This window comes from Oncorhynchus mykiss, chromosome 19 (genome assembly GCF_013265735.2).
Source record: "Oncorhynchus mykiss isolate Arlee chromosome 19, USDA_OmykA_1.1, whole genome shotgun sequence".
Lineage (NCBI taxonomy): Eukaryota > Metazoa > Chordata > Actinopteri > Salmoniformes > Salmonidae > Oncorhynchus > Oncorhynchus mykiss.
In genome coordinates, this window is record NC_048583.1 from 13,931,188 (window position 1) to 13,952,932 (window position 21,745).

At 44.9% G+C, this 21,745-nt stretch overlaps 1 protein-coding gene across 1 annotated transcript in view; it reads right to left on the minus strand.

The window, feature by feature from the left end:
• The window catches only part of vegfc (vascular endothelial growth factor c), a 60,730-nt gene extending 47,876 nt beyond the window's left edge, over nucleotides 1-12,854 (minus strand). Inside the window, exon 1 of the mRNA XM_021573482.2 lies at nucleotides 12,110-12,854. Within this exon, the coding sequence (XP_021429157.1) occupies nucleotides 12,110-12,238 (129 nt within the window). The 5' untranslated portion in view covers nucleotides 12,239-12,854. The remainder of the gene's footprint in view (nucleotides 1-12,109) is intronic.
• Between the last annotated feature and the right edge of the window lie 8,891 nt (nucleotides 12,855-21,745).

Genomic DNA, 21,745 nt, shown 5'->3' on the forward strand with positions numbered 1-21,745 from the left:
TTCTTCCAGAATGGTCCTGTATTTGGCTCCATCCATCTTCCCATCAATTTTAACCATCTTCCCTGTCCCTGCTGAAGAAAAGCAGGCCCAAACCATGATGCTGCCACCACCATGTTTGACAGTGGGGATGGTGTGTTCAGGGTGATGAGCTGTGTTGCTTTTACGCCAAACATAACGTTTTGCATTGTTGCCAAAAAGTTCAATTTTGGTTTCATCTGACCAGAGCACCTTCTTCCACATGTTTGGTGTGTCTCCCAGGTGGCTTGTGGCAAACTTTAAACTACACTTTTTATGGATATCTTTAAGAAATGGCTTTCTTCTTGCCACTCTTCCATAAAGGCCAGATTTGTGCAATATACGACTGATTGTTGTCCTATGGACAGAGTCTCCCAGCTCAGCTGTAGATCTCTGCAGTTCATCCAGAGTGATCATGGGCCTCTTGGCTGCATCTCTGATCAGTCTTCTCCTTGTATGAGCTGAAAGTTTAGAGGGACGGCCAGGTCTTGGTAGATTTGCAGTGGTCTGATACTCCTTCCATTTCAATATTATCGCTTGCACAGTGCTCCTTGGGATGTTTAAAGCTTGGGAAATCTTTTTGTATTCAAATCCGGCTTTAAACTTCTTCACAACAGTATCTCGGACCTGCCTGGTGTGTTCCTTGTTCTTCATGATGCTCTCTGCGCTTTTAACGGACCTCTGAGACTATCACAGTACAGGTGCATTTATACGGATACTTGATTACACACAGGTGGATTGTATTTATCATCATTAGTCATTTAGGTCAACATTGGATCATTCAGAGATCCTCACTGAACTTCTGGAGAGAGTTTGCTGCACTGAAAGTAAAGGGGCTGAATAATTTTGCACGCCCAATTTTTCAGTTTTTGATTTGTTAAAAAAGTTTGAAATATCCAATAAATGTCGTTCCACTTCATGATTGTGTCCCACTTGTTGTTGATTCTTCACAAAAAAATACAGTTTTATATCTTTATGTTTGAAGCCTGAAATGTGGCAAAAGGTCGCAAAGTTCAAGGGGGCCGAATACTTTCGCAAGGCACTGTATTTCACGTTTATTTAACCAGGTAGGCTAGTTGAGAACAAGTTCTCATTTACAACTGCAACCTGGCCAAGATAAAGCAAACACAGAGTTACACATAGAATAAACAAACATACAGTCAATAATACATTAGACAAAAGTATATATACAGTGAGTGCAAACGAGGTAAGATAATGGAGGTAAGACAATAAAATAGGCCATAGTGGCGAGGTAATTACGATATAGCAATTAAACACTGGAATGGAAGATGTGCAGAAGATGAATGTGCAAGTAGAGATACTGGGGTGCAAAGGAGCAAAATAAATAAATAAATACAGTATGGGGATGAGGTAGTTGGATGGGCTATTTACAGATGGGCTATGTACAGGTGCGATGATCTGTGAGCTGCTCTGACAGCTGGTGCTTGAAGTTAGTAAGGAAGATAAGAGTCTCCAGCTTCAGCAATTTTTTGCAGTTCGTTCCAGTCATTGGCAGCAGAGAACAGTAAGGAAAGGTGGCCGAAGGAGGAATTGGCTTTGGGGGTGACCAGTGAAATATACCTGCTGGAGCGCGTGCTGCGGGTGGTGTGCTTCTATGGTGACCAGTGAACTGAGATAAGGTGGGGCTTTACCTAGCAAAGACTTGTAGATGACCTGGAGCCAGTGGGTTTGGCGCCAAGTATGAAGCGAGTGCCAGCCAACGAGAGCGTACAGGTCGCAGTGCTGGGTAGTATATGGGGCTTTGGTGACAAAACGGATGGCACTGTGATAGACTGCATCCAATTTGTTGAGTAGAGTGTTGGAAGCTATTTTGTAAATGACATCGCCAAAGTCGAGGATCGGTAGGTATGCTAGGACCGTCAAGAGTTCAGCCTGCTGCACTGACCCAGTCTAAAGCGCTTGGTTAAATTGTGCTTAGGAGCATTTTTTTAAATCTTCAAATGGTTAAGCTAGTGATAAATATATGTGATTATTGTAAAAATCTCTGTTTGCTTAATTTACTATGATTCATTTCCTATTTTGCCATGTCTAAGTAATAATAAAGAGTATATTGACACACCCCTCAATCTAAGTAACATAATACAGAAATCCCCATCAAAATCAGTCAGTTTAAGCTACAGGCTCAATTCACTGAGTGTATAAAAATTAAGAACACCTGCTGTTTCCATGACATGACCAGGTGAATCCCTTATTGATGTCACTTGTTAAATCCACTTCAATCAGTGTAGATGTGGGGGAGGACACAGGTTAAAGACAATTGAGACATGGATTGTGTATGTGCGCCATTCAGAGGGTGAATGGGCAAGACGAAAGATTGAAGTGCCTTTGAACGGGATACGGTAGTAGGTGCCAGGCGCACCGATTTGTGTCAAGAACTGCAACGCTGCTGGGTTTTTCATGCTTAACAGTTTCCTGTGTGTACCAAGAATGGTCCACCACCCAAAGGACATCCAACCAACTCGACACAACTGTGGCAAGCATTGGAGTCAACATGGGCCAGCATCCATGTGGAATGCTTTCGACACCTTGTAGAGTCCATGCCCCGATGGAGTGAGGCTGTTCTGAGGGCAAAGGGGGGTGCAACTCAATACTAGGAAGGTGTTCTTAATGTTTTGTACACTCAGTGTGAAAATATTTGATGTTTTATTTTATTTGACCTTCATTTAACTAGGCAAGTCTAGCTTCTATTGCTGTGTTACTTTCTCTGTATTTCTCATGTGTTTTCTTACTTTTTCATTCTGACTTTGTATCGTTTCCTTAACATTATTTTCTCTCACCTTGATGTTGAGTTGTTGTGAAGTAGCTTGCAAGTAAGCATTTCACTGTACCGTTTACCACCTGCTGTCTCCTGTGCACGTGACAAATACATGCTGGAACTTTGAAATGACAGGCGGTGCAGTATCATAGCAGGTGATAACATGCTAAAAGGTCAATATTTATACTGGTACTCTCTAGCCCGGGTTTGTTGTTTTTGTGTTCGGAGAGATTTTGCGTTTATTAGTTAAAGCATTCATCCAAATAGATGGTGAAAAGAATGGAACGATCCTTGACGGTTCGGTACCTCGGTTATTATGGGATGTTCTGGTCTTTGTCAAACATGGTACAGGAAACATGGCGGAAGAGACAGAATAGTGAATTACTGTTTGCACTGCAAATGACTAAACCTGTACGCAGTGATAGACCTTGTCAGTAACCCCATGAAAGCATGGCAGATGTTCGATGTTAGGAAGAAATTAGACTTGTATAACATCACTGCTAGCTGGTGCTAACGTCAAAAATCAAACACAAAGCAATTTGCTGTTTTTTTGTTGCACCAATTAGGCACAATATTTTTAGGGGGCTTTGGTACTTCAAGAGAAAATGCGTTCAGCCTTTATTAAATCATGAAATACTTGTTGCATCATCTTAACAATGGGAATTAAGCATTGTTTGGTCACACTACACCCTAAGCACCTGGCACTGCGGCTACCGTTCATTTCCAGCCCACGTGAGCTGAACTAAAGGGTCTCCACAGCAGATAAAGGTTTTTTGAAAACATCCAAAACTTCTTCTGAGGACCGTGAACTCATTTGGCCTCTTCTTGACTGCACTGTTTCCAGGAAGTTGGTGAGGCGAGGGCAAGAGAGTGTCAGAGAGGCACCATTAGTTGTCCTGAAGGACCATGGGAATACATTCTTCTCTCTGTTCTCAGCTTTACATTAACCAGACAGCGTTAGCACACAGCCATACTTCTGACAGTGATGTTGATCCTAGCTTACGGTATGTCAGCTCTAGTTTTGTAGTGAGCTACCACCTGCTGGCTGCTGTGTGAGGGAGCTGGAGGGTTCAGTAGCACACAGACAAACAGTACTGGTAGTCAAAGGCTTCCCACTGTGCTACTGTCACAGACATATGGACACACTGAGGATTCAACTGAGGATCATTGACTGCTTGTTGTTCATAAGGTTCACCATACGGCCTGGGTTTATGAGGGGGTCGTTAGTAGCACTTTAGTAGCACAGACTGAATGAGGCAGAAATAGAGAGAGAAGAGAGAGAGGCAGACAGATGGAATGAGGAGCAACAGAGAGAGAGAGAGAGAGAGAGAGAGAGAGAGAGAGAGAGAGAGAGAGAGAGAGAGAGAGAGAGAGAGAGAGAATAGCGTGTTTGTGTGGGAGAGAGTGAGAGCATTGTACTCCTGGGTGGGTACAGGCATGTATACATTAAGGCGTCTAAGCATTAACTCAATTGTCTGAAGCAGCATCAACATCATGTAATGAAAAGAGTCTTGTATATATTTGTTAATATTTTTGTCCTCTTATTGTAATCCAGTGCTTGGGACTCCCATATACTCCACTGAATCTCTGACAAGTTTTTTTCTCTCCATTTTGGCAGGCACTCAAATACTTGCCATTGTAGACATTTCATAAGCACATTGAGATGGCTAGTTTGGCCATGAAAGTGACAGCTCTCTTGTAATACTGACTGTAATTGCAACAGTGTCCTAACTCAAAGGACAGCTGAACTTTGACCCTCTCTCCCTTCGGCCTATGCCACATCCAAACCCTACAACCTTATGTCACCAACTCATCTAGCTCATGTTTGATACTCTGTCTCTGTGTTCTTTCTTGGTGAAAAGGGATGAAGTGTTGAAAAGAGGTGTGATATACACTCCTCATAAGACGAGGAGTTGGGACAGGTGGGTTGTGTAACATAGATAACCTAGAGATAAAGTCGAGCTAAGGAAAGCAGCTGTGAGGTAATCGCTTCCACCTGGGATCTAACAGTTGGGCTTACGAGAACAACGGAGTACTTCACGTACTACACTGACTGTCATGGAGAAGACAGGAAACAGCCTTTAACCCCTACTCCCTACCTAGTCTCTTCACATAGTATACTGACTGTCATGGAGAAGACAGGAAACAGCCTTTAACCCCTACTCCCTACCTAGTCTCTTCACATAGTATACTGACTGTCATGGAGAAGACAGGAAACAGCCTTTAACCCCTACTCCCTACCTAGTCTCTTCACATAGTATACTGACTGTCATGGAGAAGACAGGAAACAGCCTTTAACCCCTACTCCCTACCTAGTCTCTTCACATAGTATACTGACTGTCATGGAGAAGACAGGAAACAGCCTTTAACCCCTACTCCCTACCTAGTCTCTTCACATAGTATACTGACTGTCATGGAGAAGACAGGAAACAGCCTTTAACCCCTACTCCCTACCTAGTCTCTTCACATAGTATACTGACTGTCATGGAGAAGACAGGAAACAGCCTTTAACCCCCACTCCCTAACTAGTCTCTTCACATAGTATACTGACTGTCATGGAGAAGACAGGAAACAGCCTTTAACCCCTACTCCCTACCTAGTCTCTTCACATAGTATACTGACTGTCATGGAGAAGACAGGAAACAGCCTTTAACCCCTACTCCCTAGCTAGTCTCTTCACATAGTATACTGACTGTCATGGAGAAGACAGGAAACAGCCTTTAACCCCTACTCCCTACCTAGTCTCTTCACATAGTATACTGACTGTCATGGAGAAGACAGGAAACAGCCTTTAACCCCTACTCCCTACCTAGTCTCTTCACATAGTACACTGACTGTCATGGAGAAGACAGGAAACAGCCTTTAACCCCTACTCCCTACCTAGTCTCTTCAAATACTACACTGACTGTCATGGAGAAGACAGGAAACAGCCTTTAACCCCTACTCCCTACCTAGTCTCTTCACATAGTATACTGACTGTCATGGAGAAGACAGGAAACAGCCTTTAACCCCTACTCCCTACCTAGTCTCTTCACATAGTATACTGACTGTCATGGAGAAGACAGGAAACAGCCTTTAACCCCTACTCCCTACCTAGTCTCTTCACATAGTATACTGACTGTCATGGAGAAGACAGGAAACAGCCTTTAACCCCTACTCCCTACCTAGTCTCTTCACATAGTATACTGACTGTCATGGAGAAGACAGGAAACAGCCTTTAACCCCTACTCCCTACCTAGTCTCTTCACATAGTATACTGACTGTCATGGAGAAGACAGGAAACAGCCTTTAACCCCTACTCCCTACCTAGTCTCTTCACATAGTATACTGACTGTCATGGAGAAGACAGGAAACAGCCTTTAACCCCTACTCCCTACCTAGTCTCTTCACATAGTATACTGACTGTCATGGAGAAGACAGGAAACAGCCTTTAACCCCTACTCCCTACCTAGTCTCTTCACACAGTATACTGACTGTCATGGAGAAGACAGGAAACAGCCTTTAAACCCCTACTCCCTACCTAGTCTCTTCACATAGTATACTGACTGTCATGGAGAAGACAGGAAACAGCCTTTAACCCCTACTCCCTACCTAGTCTCTTCACATAGTATACTGACTGTCATGGAGAAGACAGGAAACAGCCTTTAACCCCTACTCCCTACCTAGTCTCTTCACATAGTACACTGACTGTCATGGAGAAGACAGGAAACAGCCTTTAACCCCTACTCCCTACCTAGTCTCTTCAAATACTACACTGACTGTCATGGAGAAGACAGGAAACAGCCTTTAACCCCTACTCCCTACCTAGTCTCTTCACATAGTATACTGACTGTCATGGAGAAGACAGGAAACAGCCTTTAACCCCTACTCCCTACCTAGTCTCTTCACATAGTATACTGACTGTCATGGAGAAGACAGGAAACAGCCTTTAACCCCTACTCCCTACCTAGTCTCTTCACATAGTATACTGACTGTCATGGAGAAGACAGGAAACAGCCTTTAACCCCTACTCCCTACCTAGTCTCTTCACATAGTATACTGACTGTCATGGAGAAGACAGGAAACAGCCTTTAACCCCTACTCCCTACCTAGTCTCTTCACATAGTATACTGACTGTCATGGAGAAGACAGGAAACAGCCTTTAACCCCTACTCCCTACCTAGTCTCTTCACATAGTATACTGACTGTCATGGAGAAGACAGGAAACAGCCTTTAACCCCTACTCCCTACCTAGTCTCTTCACATAGTATACTGACTGTCATGGAGAAGACAGGAAACAGCCTTTAACCCCTACTCCCTACCTAGTCTCTTCACACAGTATACTGACTGTCATGGAGAAGACAGGAAACAGCCTTTAACCCCTACTCCCTACCTAGTCTCTTCACATAGTATACTGACTGTCATGGAGAAGACAGGAAACAGCCTTTAACCCCTACTCCCTACCTAGTCTCTTCACATAGTATACTGACTGTCATGGAGAAGACAGGAAACAGCCTTTAACCCCTACTCCCTACCTAGTCTCTTCACATAGTATACTGACTGTCATGGAGAAGACAGGAAACAGCCTTTAACCCCTACTCCCTACCTAGTCTCTTCACATAGTATACTGACTGTCATGGAGAAGACAGGAAACAGCCTTTAACCCCTACTCCCTACCTAGTCTCTTCACATACTACACTGACTGTCATGGAGAAGACAGGAAACAGCCTTTAACCCCTACTCCCTACCTAGTCTCTTCACATAGTATACTGACTGTCATGGAGAAGACAGGAAACAGCCTTTAACCCCTACTCCCTACCTAGTCTCTTCACATAGTATACTGACTGTCATGGAGAAGACAGGAAACAGCCTTTAACCCCTACTCCCTACCTAGTCTCTTCACATAGTATACTGACTGTCATGGAGAAGACAGGAAACAGCCTTTAACCCCTACTCCCTACCTAGTCTCTTCACATACTACACTGACTGTCATGGAGAAGACAGGAAACAGCCTTTAACCCCTACTCCCTACCTAGTCTCTTCACATACTACACTGACTGTCATGGAGAAGACAGGAAACAGCCTTTAACCCCTACTCCCTACCTAGTCTATTCACATAGTACACTGACTGTCATGGAGAAGACAGGAAACAGCCTTTAACCCCCACTCCCTAACTAGTCTCTTCACATAGTATACTGACTGTCATGGAGAAGACAGGAAACAGCCTTTAACCCCTACTCCCTACCTAGTCTCTTCACATAGTATACTGACTGTCATGGAGAAGACAGGAAACAGCCTTTAACCCCTACTCCCTACCTAGTCTCTTCACATAGTATACTGACTGTCATGGAGAAGACAGGAAACAGCCTTTAACCCCTACTCCCTACCTAGTCTCTTCACATAGTATACTGACTGTCATGGAGAAGACAGGAAACAGCCTTTAACCCCTACTCCCTACCTAGTCTCTTCACATACTACACTGACTGTCATGGAGAAGACAGGAAACAGCCTTTAACCCCTACTCCCTACCTAGTCTCTTCACACAGTATACTGACTGTCATGGAGAAGACAGGAAACAGCCTTTAACCCCTACTCCCTACCTAGTCTCTTCACATAGTATACTGACTGTCATGGAGAAGACAGGAAACAGCCTTTAACCCCTACTCCCTACCTAGTCTCTTCACATAGTATACTGACTGTCATGGAGAAGACAGGAAACAGCCTTTAACCCCTACTCCCTACCTAGTCTCTTCACATAGTATACTGACTGTCATGGAGAAGACAGGAAACAGCCTTTAACCCCTACTCCCTACCTAGTCTCTTCACATAGTATACTGACTGTCATGGAGAAGACAGGAAACAGCCTTTAACCCCTACTCCCTAACTAGTCTCTTCACATAGTATACTGACTGTCATGGAGAAGACAGGAAACAGCCTTTAACCCCTACTCCCTACCTAGTCTCTTCACATAGTATACTGACTGTCATGGAGAAGACAGGAAACAGCCTTTAACCCCCACTCCCTAACTAGTCTCTTCACATAGTATACTGACTGTCATGGAGAAGACAGGAAACAGCCTTTAACCCCTACTCCCTACCTAGTCTCTTCACATAGTATACTGACTGTCATGGAGAAGACAGGAAACAGCCTTTAACCCCTACTCCCTACCTAGTCTCTTCACATAGTATACTGACTGTCATGGAGAAGACAGGAAACAGCCTTTAACCCCTACTCCCTACCTAGTCTCTTCAAATACTACACTGACTGTCATGGAGAAGACAGGAAACAGCCTTTAACCCCTACTCCCTACCTAGTCTCTTCACATAGTATACTGACTGTCATGGAGAAGACAGGAAACAGCCTTTAACCCCTACTCCCTACCTAGTCTCTTCACATAGTATACTGACTGTCATGGAGAAGACAGGAAACACTCCTTAACTCCCCCTCCCTACCTTGTATCTTGAGTATATCTGGGAGGACTGGCTAGGGGTCCCTTTGTAGCTCAGTTGGTAGAGCATGGTGTTGTAACGCGAGGGTAGTGGGTTCGACACCCGGACCACCCAAACATGACATGTATACCCACATGACTGTAAGTTGCTTTGGATAAAATTGTCTGCATTTTTCACCAACTGTAACACAAACACCCAGGCCTCCTGTACTTACACTACCAAGAGCCCCCCTTACAGAGGTGTGTGTGTGTAATAAAGCAAACAGTCACAAAGCAAGCAATGTTTCAACATGAAATAGCTACATAACAATTATCCAGACCAGACTATTGGGACAGACCCACCGGCATGCACAAAGGTCTACGCTACAGTTGGGTGGAGGTCTGATCCAAACCTCAAGGTGACCACAAATTACAGCCGCCCCTCTTATCCCTAACAGCACCCCCTACTCCCATTCAGCCCTCATGGACGTACCCCTTCTCAACCCAGCCTCGTTCTACTCTCTAGCCCCACAAGAACAGCCATTCATCCTTATTACTCTTTCAAAGTGGATGTCTCACTTTGACGTGTGTGTGTGTGTGTGTGTGTGTGTGTGTGTGTGTGTGTGTGTGTGCGTGCGTGCGTGCGTGCGTGCGTGCGTGCGTGTGTGTGTGTGTGTGTGTGTGTGACACTGAGTGATGCAGCCAGATGACTTCTAGTTCTAGGTGAGTTACAGGCTGACTACACCACTCGCATTGCAAAATAAATTTAGACTTACATGTTATTCAATTATTGCACCCACACTGCTCGCGCGCGCCAACGAGCGTCTGCCTTGCCAAGGGCTAAAATAGAAGTCATTCCTATTTCTGACGCAGATCGCGCTGCAAATCCTGCCTCTCCCATCTCCTCATTGGTTTATAGAAGCAGGTACCCACCCACGTGCCATCTCCTCATTGGTTATACCCACGTGGGTGACTGAAAGACGAGTGTGTGTTATAGTGTAGTTATAGTCCTCAGTGTGTCCGTTTCTAGTCATCACTGCTCCTTCCAGCTTTTTCTTCTCTTGACTTTATGCTGCGATTGGCAACTTTCATAAATTAGGTGCATTACCGCCACTGACATCGTTCGTCTTTCAGTCACCCACGTGGGTATAACCAATGAGGAGATGGCACGTGGGTGGGAACTGACTTCTATTTTAGCCCTTGGCAACACCGACACTCGTTGACGTGCATGAGCAGTGTGGGTGCAATAACTGAATAATATAGATTTCAACATTTATTTTGCACCGCTCGCGTCGCGTGCATGTTATAGTGTAGTCACAGTACTGAAGAAGTAGACACACTGAACCTGCACAGGATGTGTTTCTTACTATAAAATCACACGTGGTCTGGGTTCCAGTTCAGCTATGGGTCAAATATTCATCGCTGTATCGTAACCATAGTCACCGTAGGATAAATACCTCCCGCTTGGATAAAACAATATATATATGGTTGAACATGTAGTCTTTGAATTCTGATGAAATGTGTCTTAATTACTTTTAATTTGATAACGACTCCAGGGGGTTAACATAACTGTGATTACATACACCCACCCACACACACACACACACACACACACACACACACACACACACACACACACACTTAGACCAATCACCACAGTCCCTATGGGAGGTGTTTAATGTTTCCATTAGATTTTATAAATGTATGGCATATGAGGTAGTTTACTTACACAGTGAATTTCATAAACCAGAATGATACTACTTTGATATCAGAGGTAGGTTCTGGAAGTGAAACTATCCAGACAGGACATTTTGTTTTGGCAGGTCATAAAGACGTATGACTGTAAATATCCTTTATGAGCCAATGGGAGTACATAACAAGATCATTACTGAACACACACACACACACACACAGAGAAAGGAGAAGAGAGTGTAAGAATGAGAACCTGTGTTTTCAGTGCATCATTACAGCTGCAGGCTTATTTGAGACACTAAAAGTCAACTAGTAGCAGTGTTAATCCCACCAACTAAGTGTCATATTATAGGATCAAATAGCCACGTGTTTAAGATTATCCCTGTCTCCTTATCTCTTACTGCTACTGAGGAACACACACACACACACATTCACACACACACACACACACACACACTCACACACACAATCACACACACACACACACACACACACACACACACACACACACACACACACGCGCGCGCTGAGGAACACACAGAGGCACACACACACACACACACACACACACACACTGAGGCACACACACGCACTGAGGAACACACACACACACACACACACACTGAGGAAAACACACACACACTGAGGAACACGCACTGAGGCACACACACACACACTGAGGAACACACACACACACACACACACACACACACACACACACACACACACACACACACACTGAAGCCCCCACAGGTCTTGACACAGTGACACCTGCCTCCACCCCCCTTTCTTCTGCTAATTTGAAAGTGCTCTCCTCTAATCTCCTCTGCATCCTTTCAATGTGAGGAATTCTCACTGCTCTCTCGTCATCTCACCCATGATAGCCCCCCCCCCCCCCTGTATTATCCCCTGTAATAAAATGCCATTTATTCCGAGCCTTTTTCCCATTAAAAGTTCAGATTAAGTGACCTCCTGTTGATGTGCCCCTTGTTTCAGTGATGTCTATATTCACTACATACTGTACGGTAGCGAATGTTCAGTAATTTACATCATCACCAAATTTGTGGAAAGTCAAATATTATGACTTGTACCCTCTGCTCCATCCCACATTCCCCAATATCATGTTAGAATGTGTTTGAATATCAATTTAATAATTTACAATGCATAAAGTAATTATAAATCGCATGCGTTAAATAGAAAACATGTATCCAAATACATACCCGTGCATCCCCTTGATCCTGATCATAATCATAATAATCGTGATTGAATTCATGACTCGATTCACTGGCTAGATTTGCGTAGAGAATCGCTGAATTGGCAAGGAGAACAGATATTCCAAATAAGTGCATTTTAAAAGTCTTTATCCGGAGCCAAAAAACGTACTCCTTATTTGTTGACCTCTTTTGGTCAAACTCTGTTTCTCAAGTTCTTTTTCCTCAAAAGAAAATTAATAGCGCATCAGATATCCGAATTTTCGTGAGACCGCTGTCATAAAAATGATGGTGCGATGACGACAGGTCAAAATAAGGCCGTTATTTTCTCCGTGAAACGAAAGCTGCTGGAGACAACTCTTTTCACTTGTGAGCTTTCTGCGTCAAACTTCTGTGTCAGCGGCGGCATCCACCCAGCGAGCAGATGAGAGTTTGGGGAGCATGAACGTCCTCGGAGCAGAGAATGGCATGTTCAATGCAATTTCACGGTGTCACTAGATATTCCTCCTCCCCCTGCATGCGTTTTTTCTTTCCAGCAGCTCAGTCTGTTTCTCCACGGAATAGCTGCAATTTACTGCTAAAAATATGAGTTGGGACACGCGCACCTTCTCTTGGAGACGTTGGAGACGAATCCCTTGTGGACTCAACATGTGGAGTGAAATGTCCTTGCTGTATTTCAATGGTTGTACACGGACTACTCCATATTTATATTGCAGAACTATGCTTAATATCGCCATGAGTCAACACTTTTACCAATTATCAAACCCTGTATTGCCATCATTACGAACGTTTGCAAGGTGCCTTCTGTGGCCGCTACTAATGACTTACAGATGTTATTTAACCCATAACAATCCATATCCTAATGCAAGTGGGGATTTATAATCTCAAGCCTGACATATTAAGTATATAATATATTTACGAGTTATTTATGTAATCCACGCCACGGGACACTGCCATATGTCTTAAGCTTTATACTTAATTTAACCAGATTTGTGTGGGTTCGGTGTGGGAATTTAGAATGAAATACTTTACAGAAACGCTGCCCAACATGAGTATGGCGTCATCAGAGTGAGAACCTGGGTGTGTAATATTTGCTGTTCACTTTTTATTGTTTATTTCACTTTTGTTTATCAATTTCACTTGCTTTGGAAATTTAAACATATGTTTACCATGCCAGTAAAGCCACTTGAATTGAAATGTAATTGAGATAGAGAGAGAGAGAGAGAGAGAGAGAGAGAGAGAGAGAGAGAGAGAGAGAGAGAGAGAGAGAGAGAGAGAGAGAGAGAGAGAGAGAGAGAGATCAGGGCAGTTTGGAGTGCTCTGCTCTGTAGGGGGTCTCTCTACATGCTAAACCTCAAATTCATTGAGGGCTCTTATAATAGTTTGGAATTGCAAGCCACACTGAATGATTTCCAAACCCCTTTACAGTCTTGTAAGTGGCCCCTCTTCACTTAGCTAGAGAACCACAAATAGTTTTAATGGATTCGTTAAACACACACTGTTATACTGTATTGTATTATGCTAGCCACTTAGTTAGAATTTGTTCCAGCTACATACATTTAGGATGATATGTTATAAGGTTTATGGGATGTCAACCTATATAATACAAGTTAATCACACTTGTTGCGGTTGCATCTTTTTATGTACGCTGTGTTTTCATGTTCACTGTGTTTTATGTTGCTGTTTTGGTGCTTGATCACCAAGGATAAGGATTTGCTAAATGTCTGATTTGTTTTGGCTAACGTTAGGAGGCTAATGCTAACGTTAGCTATGCTAGGGGTTAGGGTTAGGGGTTAAGGTTAGGGTTAGGGGAAGAGCTAGCTAACATGTTAAGTAGTTGCAAAGTAGCTACTTAGCTAAAATGCTTAAGTTTAGGGTTAGTTTAGGGTTAAGATAAAAGGTTAAGGTTAGAGTCGGGAGAAGGGTTAGCTAACATGCTATGTAGTTGCAAAGTAGCTAATAAGCTAAAATGCTAAAGTTGTCCGTGATGATATTCGAACACGCAACCCTTTGGTTGCTAGACGTTGGGTGAGTTGGGTGAAGTTCATTCCAAAGTAGAAATTGAGTCAGTATTGTATAATAGACATCAGACATTGAATCAGTTGGCAATGAAATACGGACACCTCAGCGTGCTTTAGCTGCTGGTAGATATGCCACGTGCCCCACACTAGGATGAGGAGTATATATATATATATATATATATATATATATACAGTGGGGCAAAAAAGTATTTAGTCAGCCACCAATTGTGCAAGTTCTCCCACTTAAAAAGATGAGAGAGGCCTGTAATTTTTTTTTTGCAAATGATGGTGGAAAATAAGTATTTGGTCAATAACAAAAGTTTATCTCAAAACTTTGTTATATACCCTTTGTTGGCACTGACAGAGGTCAAACGTTTTCTGTAAGTCTTCACAAGGTTTTCACACACTGTTGCTGGTATTTTGGCCCATTCCTCCATTCAGATCTCCTCTAGAGCAGTGATGTTTCGTGGCTGTAGCTGGGCAACATGGACTTTCAACTCCCTCCAAAGATTTTCTATGGGGTTGAGATCTGGAGACTGGCTAGGCCACTCCAGGACCTTGAAATGCTTTGCCCGGGCGGTGTGTTTGGGATCATTGTCATGCTCATTGTCATGCTGAAAGACCCAGCCACGTTTCATCTTCAATGCCCTTGCTGATGGAAGGAGGTTTTCACTCAAAATCTCACGATACATGGCCCCATTCATTCTTTCCTTTACACTGATCAGTCATCCTGGTCCCTTTGCAGAAAAACAGCCCCAAAGCATGATGTTTCCACCCCCATGCTTCACAGTAGGTATGGTGTTCTTTGGATGCAACTCAGCATTCTTTGTCCTCCATACACGATGAGTTGAGTTTTTACCAAAAAGTTATATTTTGGTTTCATCTGACCATATGACATTCTCCCAATCTTCTTCTGGATCATCCAAATGCCCTCTAGCAAACTTGAGACGGGCCTGGACATGTACTGGCTTAAGCAGGGGGACACGTCTTGCACTGCAGGATTTGAGTCCCTGGCGGCGTAGTGTGTTACTGATGGTAGGCTTTGTTGCTTTGGTCCCAGCTCTCTGCAGGTCATTCACTAGGTCCCCCCGTGTCGTTCTGGGATTTTTGCTCACCGTTCTTGTGATCATTTTGACCCCACGGGGTGAGATCTTGCGTGGAGCCCCAGATCGAGGGAGATTGTCAGTGGTCTTGTATGTCTTCCATTTCCTAAAAGTTGCTCCAACAGTTGATTTCTTCAAACCAAGCTGCTTACCTATTGCAGATTCAGTCTTCCCAGCCTGGTGCAGGTCTACAATTTTGTTTCTGGTGTCCTTTGACAGCTCTTTGGTCTTGGCCATAGTGGAGTTTGGAGTGTGACTGTTTGAGGTTGTGGACAGGTGTCTTTTATACTGATAACAAGTTCCAACAGGTGCCATTAATACAGGTAACGAGTGGAGGACAGAGGAGCCTCTTAAAGAAGAAGTTACAGGTCTGTGAGAGCCAGAAATCTTGCTTGTTTGTAGGTGACCAAATACTTATTTTCCACCATAATTTGCAAATAAATTCATAAAAAATCCTACAATGTGATTTTCTGATTTTTTTTTCTAATTTTGTATGTCATAGTTGAAGTGTACCTATGATGAAAATGACAGGCCTCACTCATCTTTTTAAATACTTTTTTGCCCCACTGTATATATCAGGTCGCGGGTAACCTCAATTGTATTGCTACCACAAGCGGCAAGATTATAAATAAACGTTTTTGCCATGAGCTGGAGTGGAATCAAAACTTTGAGTCGGCCACTAATTGTTAATCTGATATAGGATCTTGCCTCGTTTTCGTGTGTATCAATAACTTGTAGCACGTAATGTAAAGTAAACCCGTGTCTATTTGCAAATGGAATTTCACATGTTGATTTCCCCTTTGGGATAGCTGTCAATATGGAGTCTATTCGCAGACATATCCAATGCCAGACTATTTCACAATCACTGTTTGGTTGAATGTAGCACTGCTGCTGTGTATGTTAACACACGTTACCAGGCAACCATGCAGCTATACTGTTCTTATATCAGTAAGTGCCATAAATGATCAATAAGTGCCATAAATACGGTGTCCTTACTAGGACAGCCTCAGAGTTAGAAGAAGTTGGTGTCAGATACAAGCGAATGTTCCTACCAATTCACGGTTGTTTGTATGACTCACAAAGTCAAAGTATTTGCGCTATTTGTCCCTCTGTGACCTTCCTGCATACTTAAGGACCAGAAATGTCGCTTGGTACCAGAAGTCTGTTTTGAGCTGTCACCCAAAGGAAGTCATTAGCACTTGTCGTGTTTTTGTGACTTCCTTATTGTTCGACGTATCCCTTGTGGAAAATTGCAACATGATAACATTCTTGGATTTTGATAAACTGGAGGCATTTTATTACATTTTTTTGGCATCTCCTTTCTGTTTTGGGCCTGTGTGTTTATTTTCTTTGAAATAGCCTATCACATCCACCACGTCAACCACGGCAGTGGCCATCGTAGCGCCCATCGCTGTCACAGAGTAATGAGGTTAAATGTCTAGAAGGCATGGAGAGCTGGGAAATTTTCACCGACCTATAATGGCGGACCTCTAAGCTCAGCGTCATTTAAAGAGGTGGCACCGGATCAACTTCCTGTCAGAATATCTGAACAGCAACACAAAAAGATGTCAACATGGATTAAACTGAGCAGCAACCTCAATTTAAAGCCAAAAGGGGTTTAAAGTATTTAAAGTCAAATCCGTCCTCTCCAACAATGTTTTCGCTCTGTCTGTCTTTGTCGTCTACTTTTGCAATAATTGCCTGCTTCTGACAATGTAGGCCGCTACTCTTTCCACTCATTACTTAGACAACCTGCTGTGAACCACTCTTTTAGTGTGTGTTGGTTGAGCGTCATATTTACCACTTCGACAAGTCAATGCATGTAGATGTGGAACTCTCAGTGTGTAGATTTGTCCGCCATGACCCATTTAAAACCCTTTGTTGACATTGTTAATTGTCCATCTTGATTTTCTCACACGTGGTACAAAACTCCGCTCTTAGCTAACCAATACAATGGGCACATCTCTCATCCGTGAAGTCTTCATTTTCTTCACCCTCTCCTCTGATTGGTCTCTACTGACAGGGAGCGTCGCAGTCGCACCTCTGCAAACTGCCGACACACAAAACCACCGTGAGGGATGGCACTTTGGCTTTTCACGTGTCATTAAACGTAAGCACTTCATAAGATCCCCCCCCCCCCCCCCTAATAGGAAGTAGTGGCGATGAGGAAGCTACTTCTCTACTAGCAGCATCCCATGGCCAAGCGAAGCCTGACCGCCCGTCTGTTCAGCCTGCTGGTCTGCCCATGTGTGCACAGCTAGTTCCCACAGTGGGAATGACTGCTGGGCGGAACTGGGGAACAATGGAAGGGGACCATATGACTGTAGACTCTGCTTTGGGAACTGGTGGCCCCTGTTAAAAGTGGAATTTTCAGTGTGTGTGTGTGTGTGTGTGTGTGTGTGTGTGTGTGTGTGTCCACACAGCCCTCCTATCCGCCCCCCCTTGGCTAAGAAAACCTCCCCAGGTTCAGCCGTGTCTGGGTGGTCGATTTGGATGACGAGATGGGAGGAGATGGGTGGTGGGGTGGTAGAAAAAAAGGGCTAATCTTGTTCAGTCCCACAATCCTCTGCTTCCTTTCCGTCCTTCATTTTCTTAACTTTTTCACGGGAGAGAGGCCCTCTCAAGGCTGTGACTTAATTATTTCAATATGGAGAAATGAAATGCTCGAAGAGAGTTTAAAACTCTCTAGAAGTAATCATATTCAGTTTCAAGACTAATTGTCTACGCCATACTGTACAATGCACCCATACATGTGGGTAAGGCAGCATACTCTATATGAGGGTGTCACGGCCTGACCTTAGAGAGACGTTTTAGTTCTCTATTTGGTTAGGTCAGGGTGTGATGTGGGGGAGGCATTCTATGTAAGGTTTTCTATGTTTCTTTATTTCTATGTTTTGGCCGGGTATGGTTCTCAATCAGGGACAGCTGTCTATTGTTGTCTCTGATAGGGAATCATACTTAGGTTGTCCCTTTTCCCTCCTTTCAGTGTGGGTAGTGAACTTTGTTAGAGGCATTCATAGCCCTGTTAAACCGTCACGGTCGGTTTGTATTGTTTATTGCTGGCGACATTCTAATAAAGAGGAATATGTACGCTCACCATGCTGCACCTTGGTCCGCTTCTTACGACGCCCGTGACAGGGGGAGGAAATTGAGCCGGGATTACATTGTCATTTTGCCTTCGTTGGCGAGCTCAGAACTACCAGCTTAATCAGCTTGAGACTACTAGGGGCCAGTAGGGGCCACAGCGCATGGTAATCTATGGAGGGAAAACATGTAGGGTGCAAGATAAGAGTTCTTTGTTGGGAATGTTGACGCCGAACACAATTAATTACCCTGAAAGAAGAAGGGAAACGTGGAAATACCCGGTGTGTGCGGGCTGGCTGGGTTTCTGTGTTGGAGGGAAATGTTTCATGTTCTTTCCGATGAGTTTCTAAGACTGAAATACCTCCCTTTGCAAGGAACGTGGGTAATATTTCATGAGAAGAAGTTGGATATGTGTTGAGCGATTCTTCTCTACTTTTTAACTCATTACAGCAAGTTTCTTTCAGTGCCTAATCCATTTTAGACTGAAACCTTGCAAAATATTAAATGTTGAAATTGTGTTATCTTGGTGTTTCAGCTTAATCTACCTAGAGCTCTGACTGATTGTGCTATGATCTCATAAACATGTATTGTGTGAGACTCAGCCATGACACTTGTTAAAGAGCTCTGGTGTTTCCAATGTTGTATCCCAAATGGCACTGTATTCCCTAAACAGTGCACTACTTTTGACCAGGGCTTATAGTATGCTATATAGGGAATAGGCTGCCATTTGGGATGATATACTCCAAATCTCACAGGTCAGCACCATCCATTCACAGCCAGGGCTCCCTCTCACCTTCCTCGTCCTCCTACCCTCTTCTCCCCTTCCTCTTCCCCTTACCCTCCTCTCCCCTTCCTCTTCCCCTTACCCGCCTCTCCCCTTCCTCTTCCCCTTCCCCTCCTCTCCCCTTCCCCTCCTCTCCCCTTCCTCTTCTCCTTCCCTTCCTCTCCCCTTCCTCTTCTCCTTCCCTTCCTCTCCCCTTCCTCTTCCCCCTAACCTCCTCTCCCCTTCATCTTCCCCTTGCCCTTCTCTCCCCTTCCCCTTCCTTCTACCCTACCCTCCTCTCCCCTTCCTCTTCCCCCACCCTACCCTACTTTCCCCTTCCTCTTCCCCATACCCTAACCTCCTCTCCCATTTCACTTCCCACTACCTTTCTATCCCCTGCCTCTTTCCCCTCCCCTCCTCTCCCCTTCCTCTTCCCCTACCTTGCTCTTCCCCCTACCCTCCTCTCCTCTCCTCTCCCCTTCCTCTTCCCCCTACCCTACCCTCCTCTCCCCTTCCTCTTCCCCTTACCCTCCTCTCCCGTTCCTCTTCCCCCTACCCTCCTCTCCCCTTCCTCTTCCCCCTACCCTATCCCTCCTCTCCCCTTCCTCTTCCCCCTACCCTCCTCTCCCCTTCCTCTTCCCCCTACCCTACCCTCCTCTCCCCTTCCTCTTCCCCCTACCCTACCCTCCTCTCACCTTCTTCTTCCCCCTACCCTACCCTCCTCTCCCCTTCCTCTTTCCCCACCCCTCCTCTCCCCTTCCTCTTCCCCTTACCCTCCTCTCCCCTTCCTCTTCCCCCTCCCCTCTTCTCCCCTTCCTCTTCCCCTACCCTCCTCTCCCCTTCCTCTTTCCCCACCCCTCCTCTCCTCTTCCCCTTCCCCTCCTCTTCCCACTACCTTCCTCTCCGCTTCCTCTTTCCCCTCCCCTCTTCTCCCCTTCCTCTTCCCCCTACCTTCCTCTCCCCTTCCTCTTCCCCCTACCTTCCTCTCCCCTTCCTCTTCCCCCTACCTTCCTCTCCCCTACCCTCCTCTCCTCTCCCCTTCCCATACCCCATACCCTCCTCTCCCCTTCCTCTTCCCCCACCCTCCTCTCCCCTACCCTCCTCTCCCCTTCCCATACCCCATACCCTCTTCTCCCCTTCGTCTTCCCCTACCTTCCTCTCCCCTTCCTCTTGCCCCTACCCTCCTCTCCCCTTCCTCTTCCCCCTACCTTCCTCTCCCCTTACTCTTCCCCCTACCTTCCTCTCCCCTTCCTCTTCCCCCACCCCTCCTCTCCCCTTCCCATACTCCATACCCTCCTCTCCCCTTTCTCTTCTCCCTACCCTCTTCCCCCCTTCTTCTTTCCCCTACCCTCCTCTCCCCTTTCCTCTTTCCCCTCCTCTCCCCTTCCTCTTTCCACTGCCCTCCTCCCCACTTTCCCAAAGGGCTTTGGGAAGCATACATGCATCTGTGAAGAAGCCTTTTATCATTTGACGTTCTAGTGCCCCACTTCATCAAAAACAGCAAAATAGTAATTTACCAGGTCGCCATTTGACCTTGCACGGCCATTAACGTATTTCCCCAGCAAATTATTCGCAGGCCAGTAAGCAACCCACCTCCAACTGCAGACTGGGCAGCTTTGACGTGACCCGCGGAGGGCCGGGCTGCAACACCACAACAGAGGGCCCCCACAGATCCCCTTCTATCCCAACCTCTGGCCCTGCTGGCATTCATATGGAAATCAGTCATCCTGTGAAGTTTATGTTTAAGACCTCTGAATGGGGATTAGCCTGGCTCCCAGTTCACTAAACACTGCATTTAATGAGCATACTTCTCCCTCACGCTGGCCGACTGGCCCTGATTAAATATTGCCCGCACGTGTGTTAGCGATAAAACCACCACGCTCCAAATATACATTTACTTCACACAGATTTGTAGGATTATTCCGTGTGTTATTATTACATGTAGCTGTTTCCTCGTATGACAAAGTCTAAACACGTGTGGGGTTCTGCTTTCCGCAAGTGGTTGTTATAGCAACATGTTTGATGTCCAAATGCTGAGGGAAACATTCAATGACCAAGTAAAGGCAGAATGAATAATTGATATTATCCCCTCATACAGATGCCACAAATAGCACAGCTCTCCATACATAGAACGATTAAAGTATTTCCTTAAACGGCCTGCCTGGGAGTTTATGCACTAAAGTCTTAGGATTTTCAGGTCAGTTTTGAAAACGTCTGAATGTCTCAGGCTTATGGACCTTGACCAGGCAGCCTGCTTCCCCCAGAGGGTTGTGGGTAACTACCAGACCTTAAAGAGGCCATTACCCAGTAGAACAGGCCAGAGGATTTGTTACTGTTGTTTGTGTAGCATGGGTCACCCCATCACGACCAGGCAGGCTCAGAGAGAGACGTGCACGCACACACTGACCAGGATACACTCACACTCAGAAATGGAATTACTGCAACTGAATTGGCTACAATGGGAAATCATAGTAGTCCACAGTTGGGTCACCTGCTACTGTCCTCCCTTAAACTGGCAAACTGTTTTGTTCATAACTGTTTTATTTAGCTTTCTGTAGTCTGGGGGTCAAACCAGTGTTAAAACAGAGTCTGGTCAACTTCTCTCTCTCTCTCTCTCTCTCTCACCTCCCCCCTCCCCCAACAGGAGAGTTAATGCGAGTTGTTTGACAAAAAA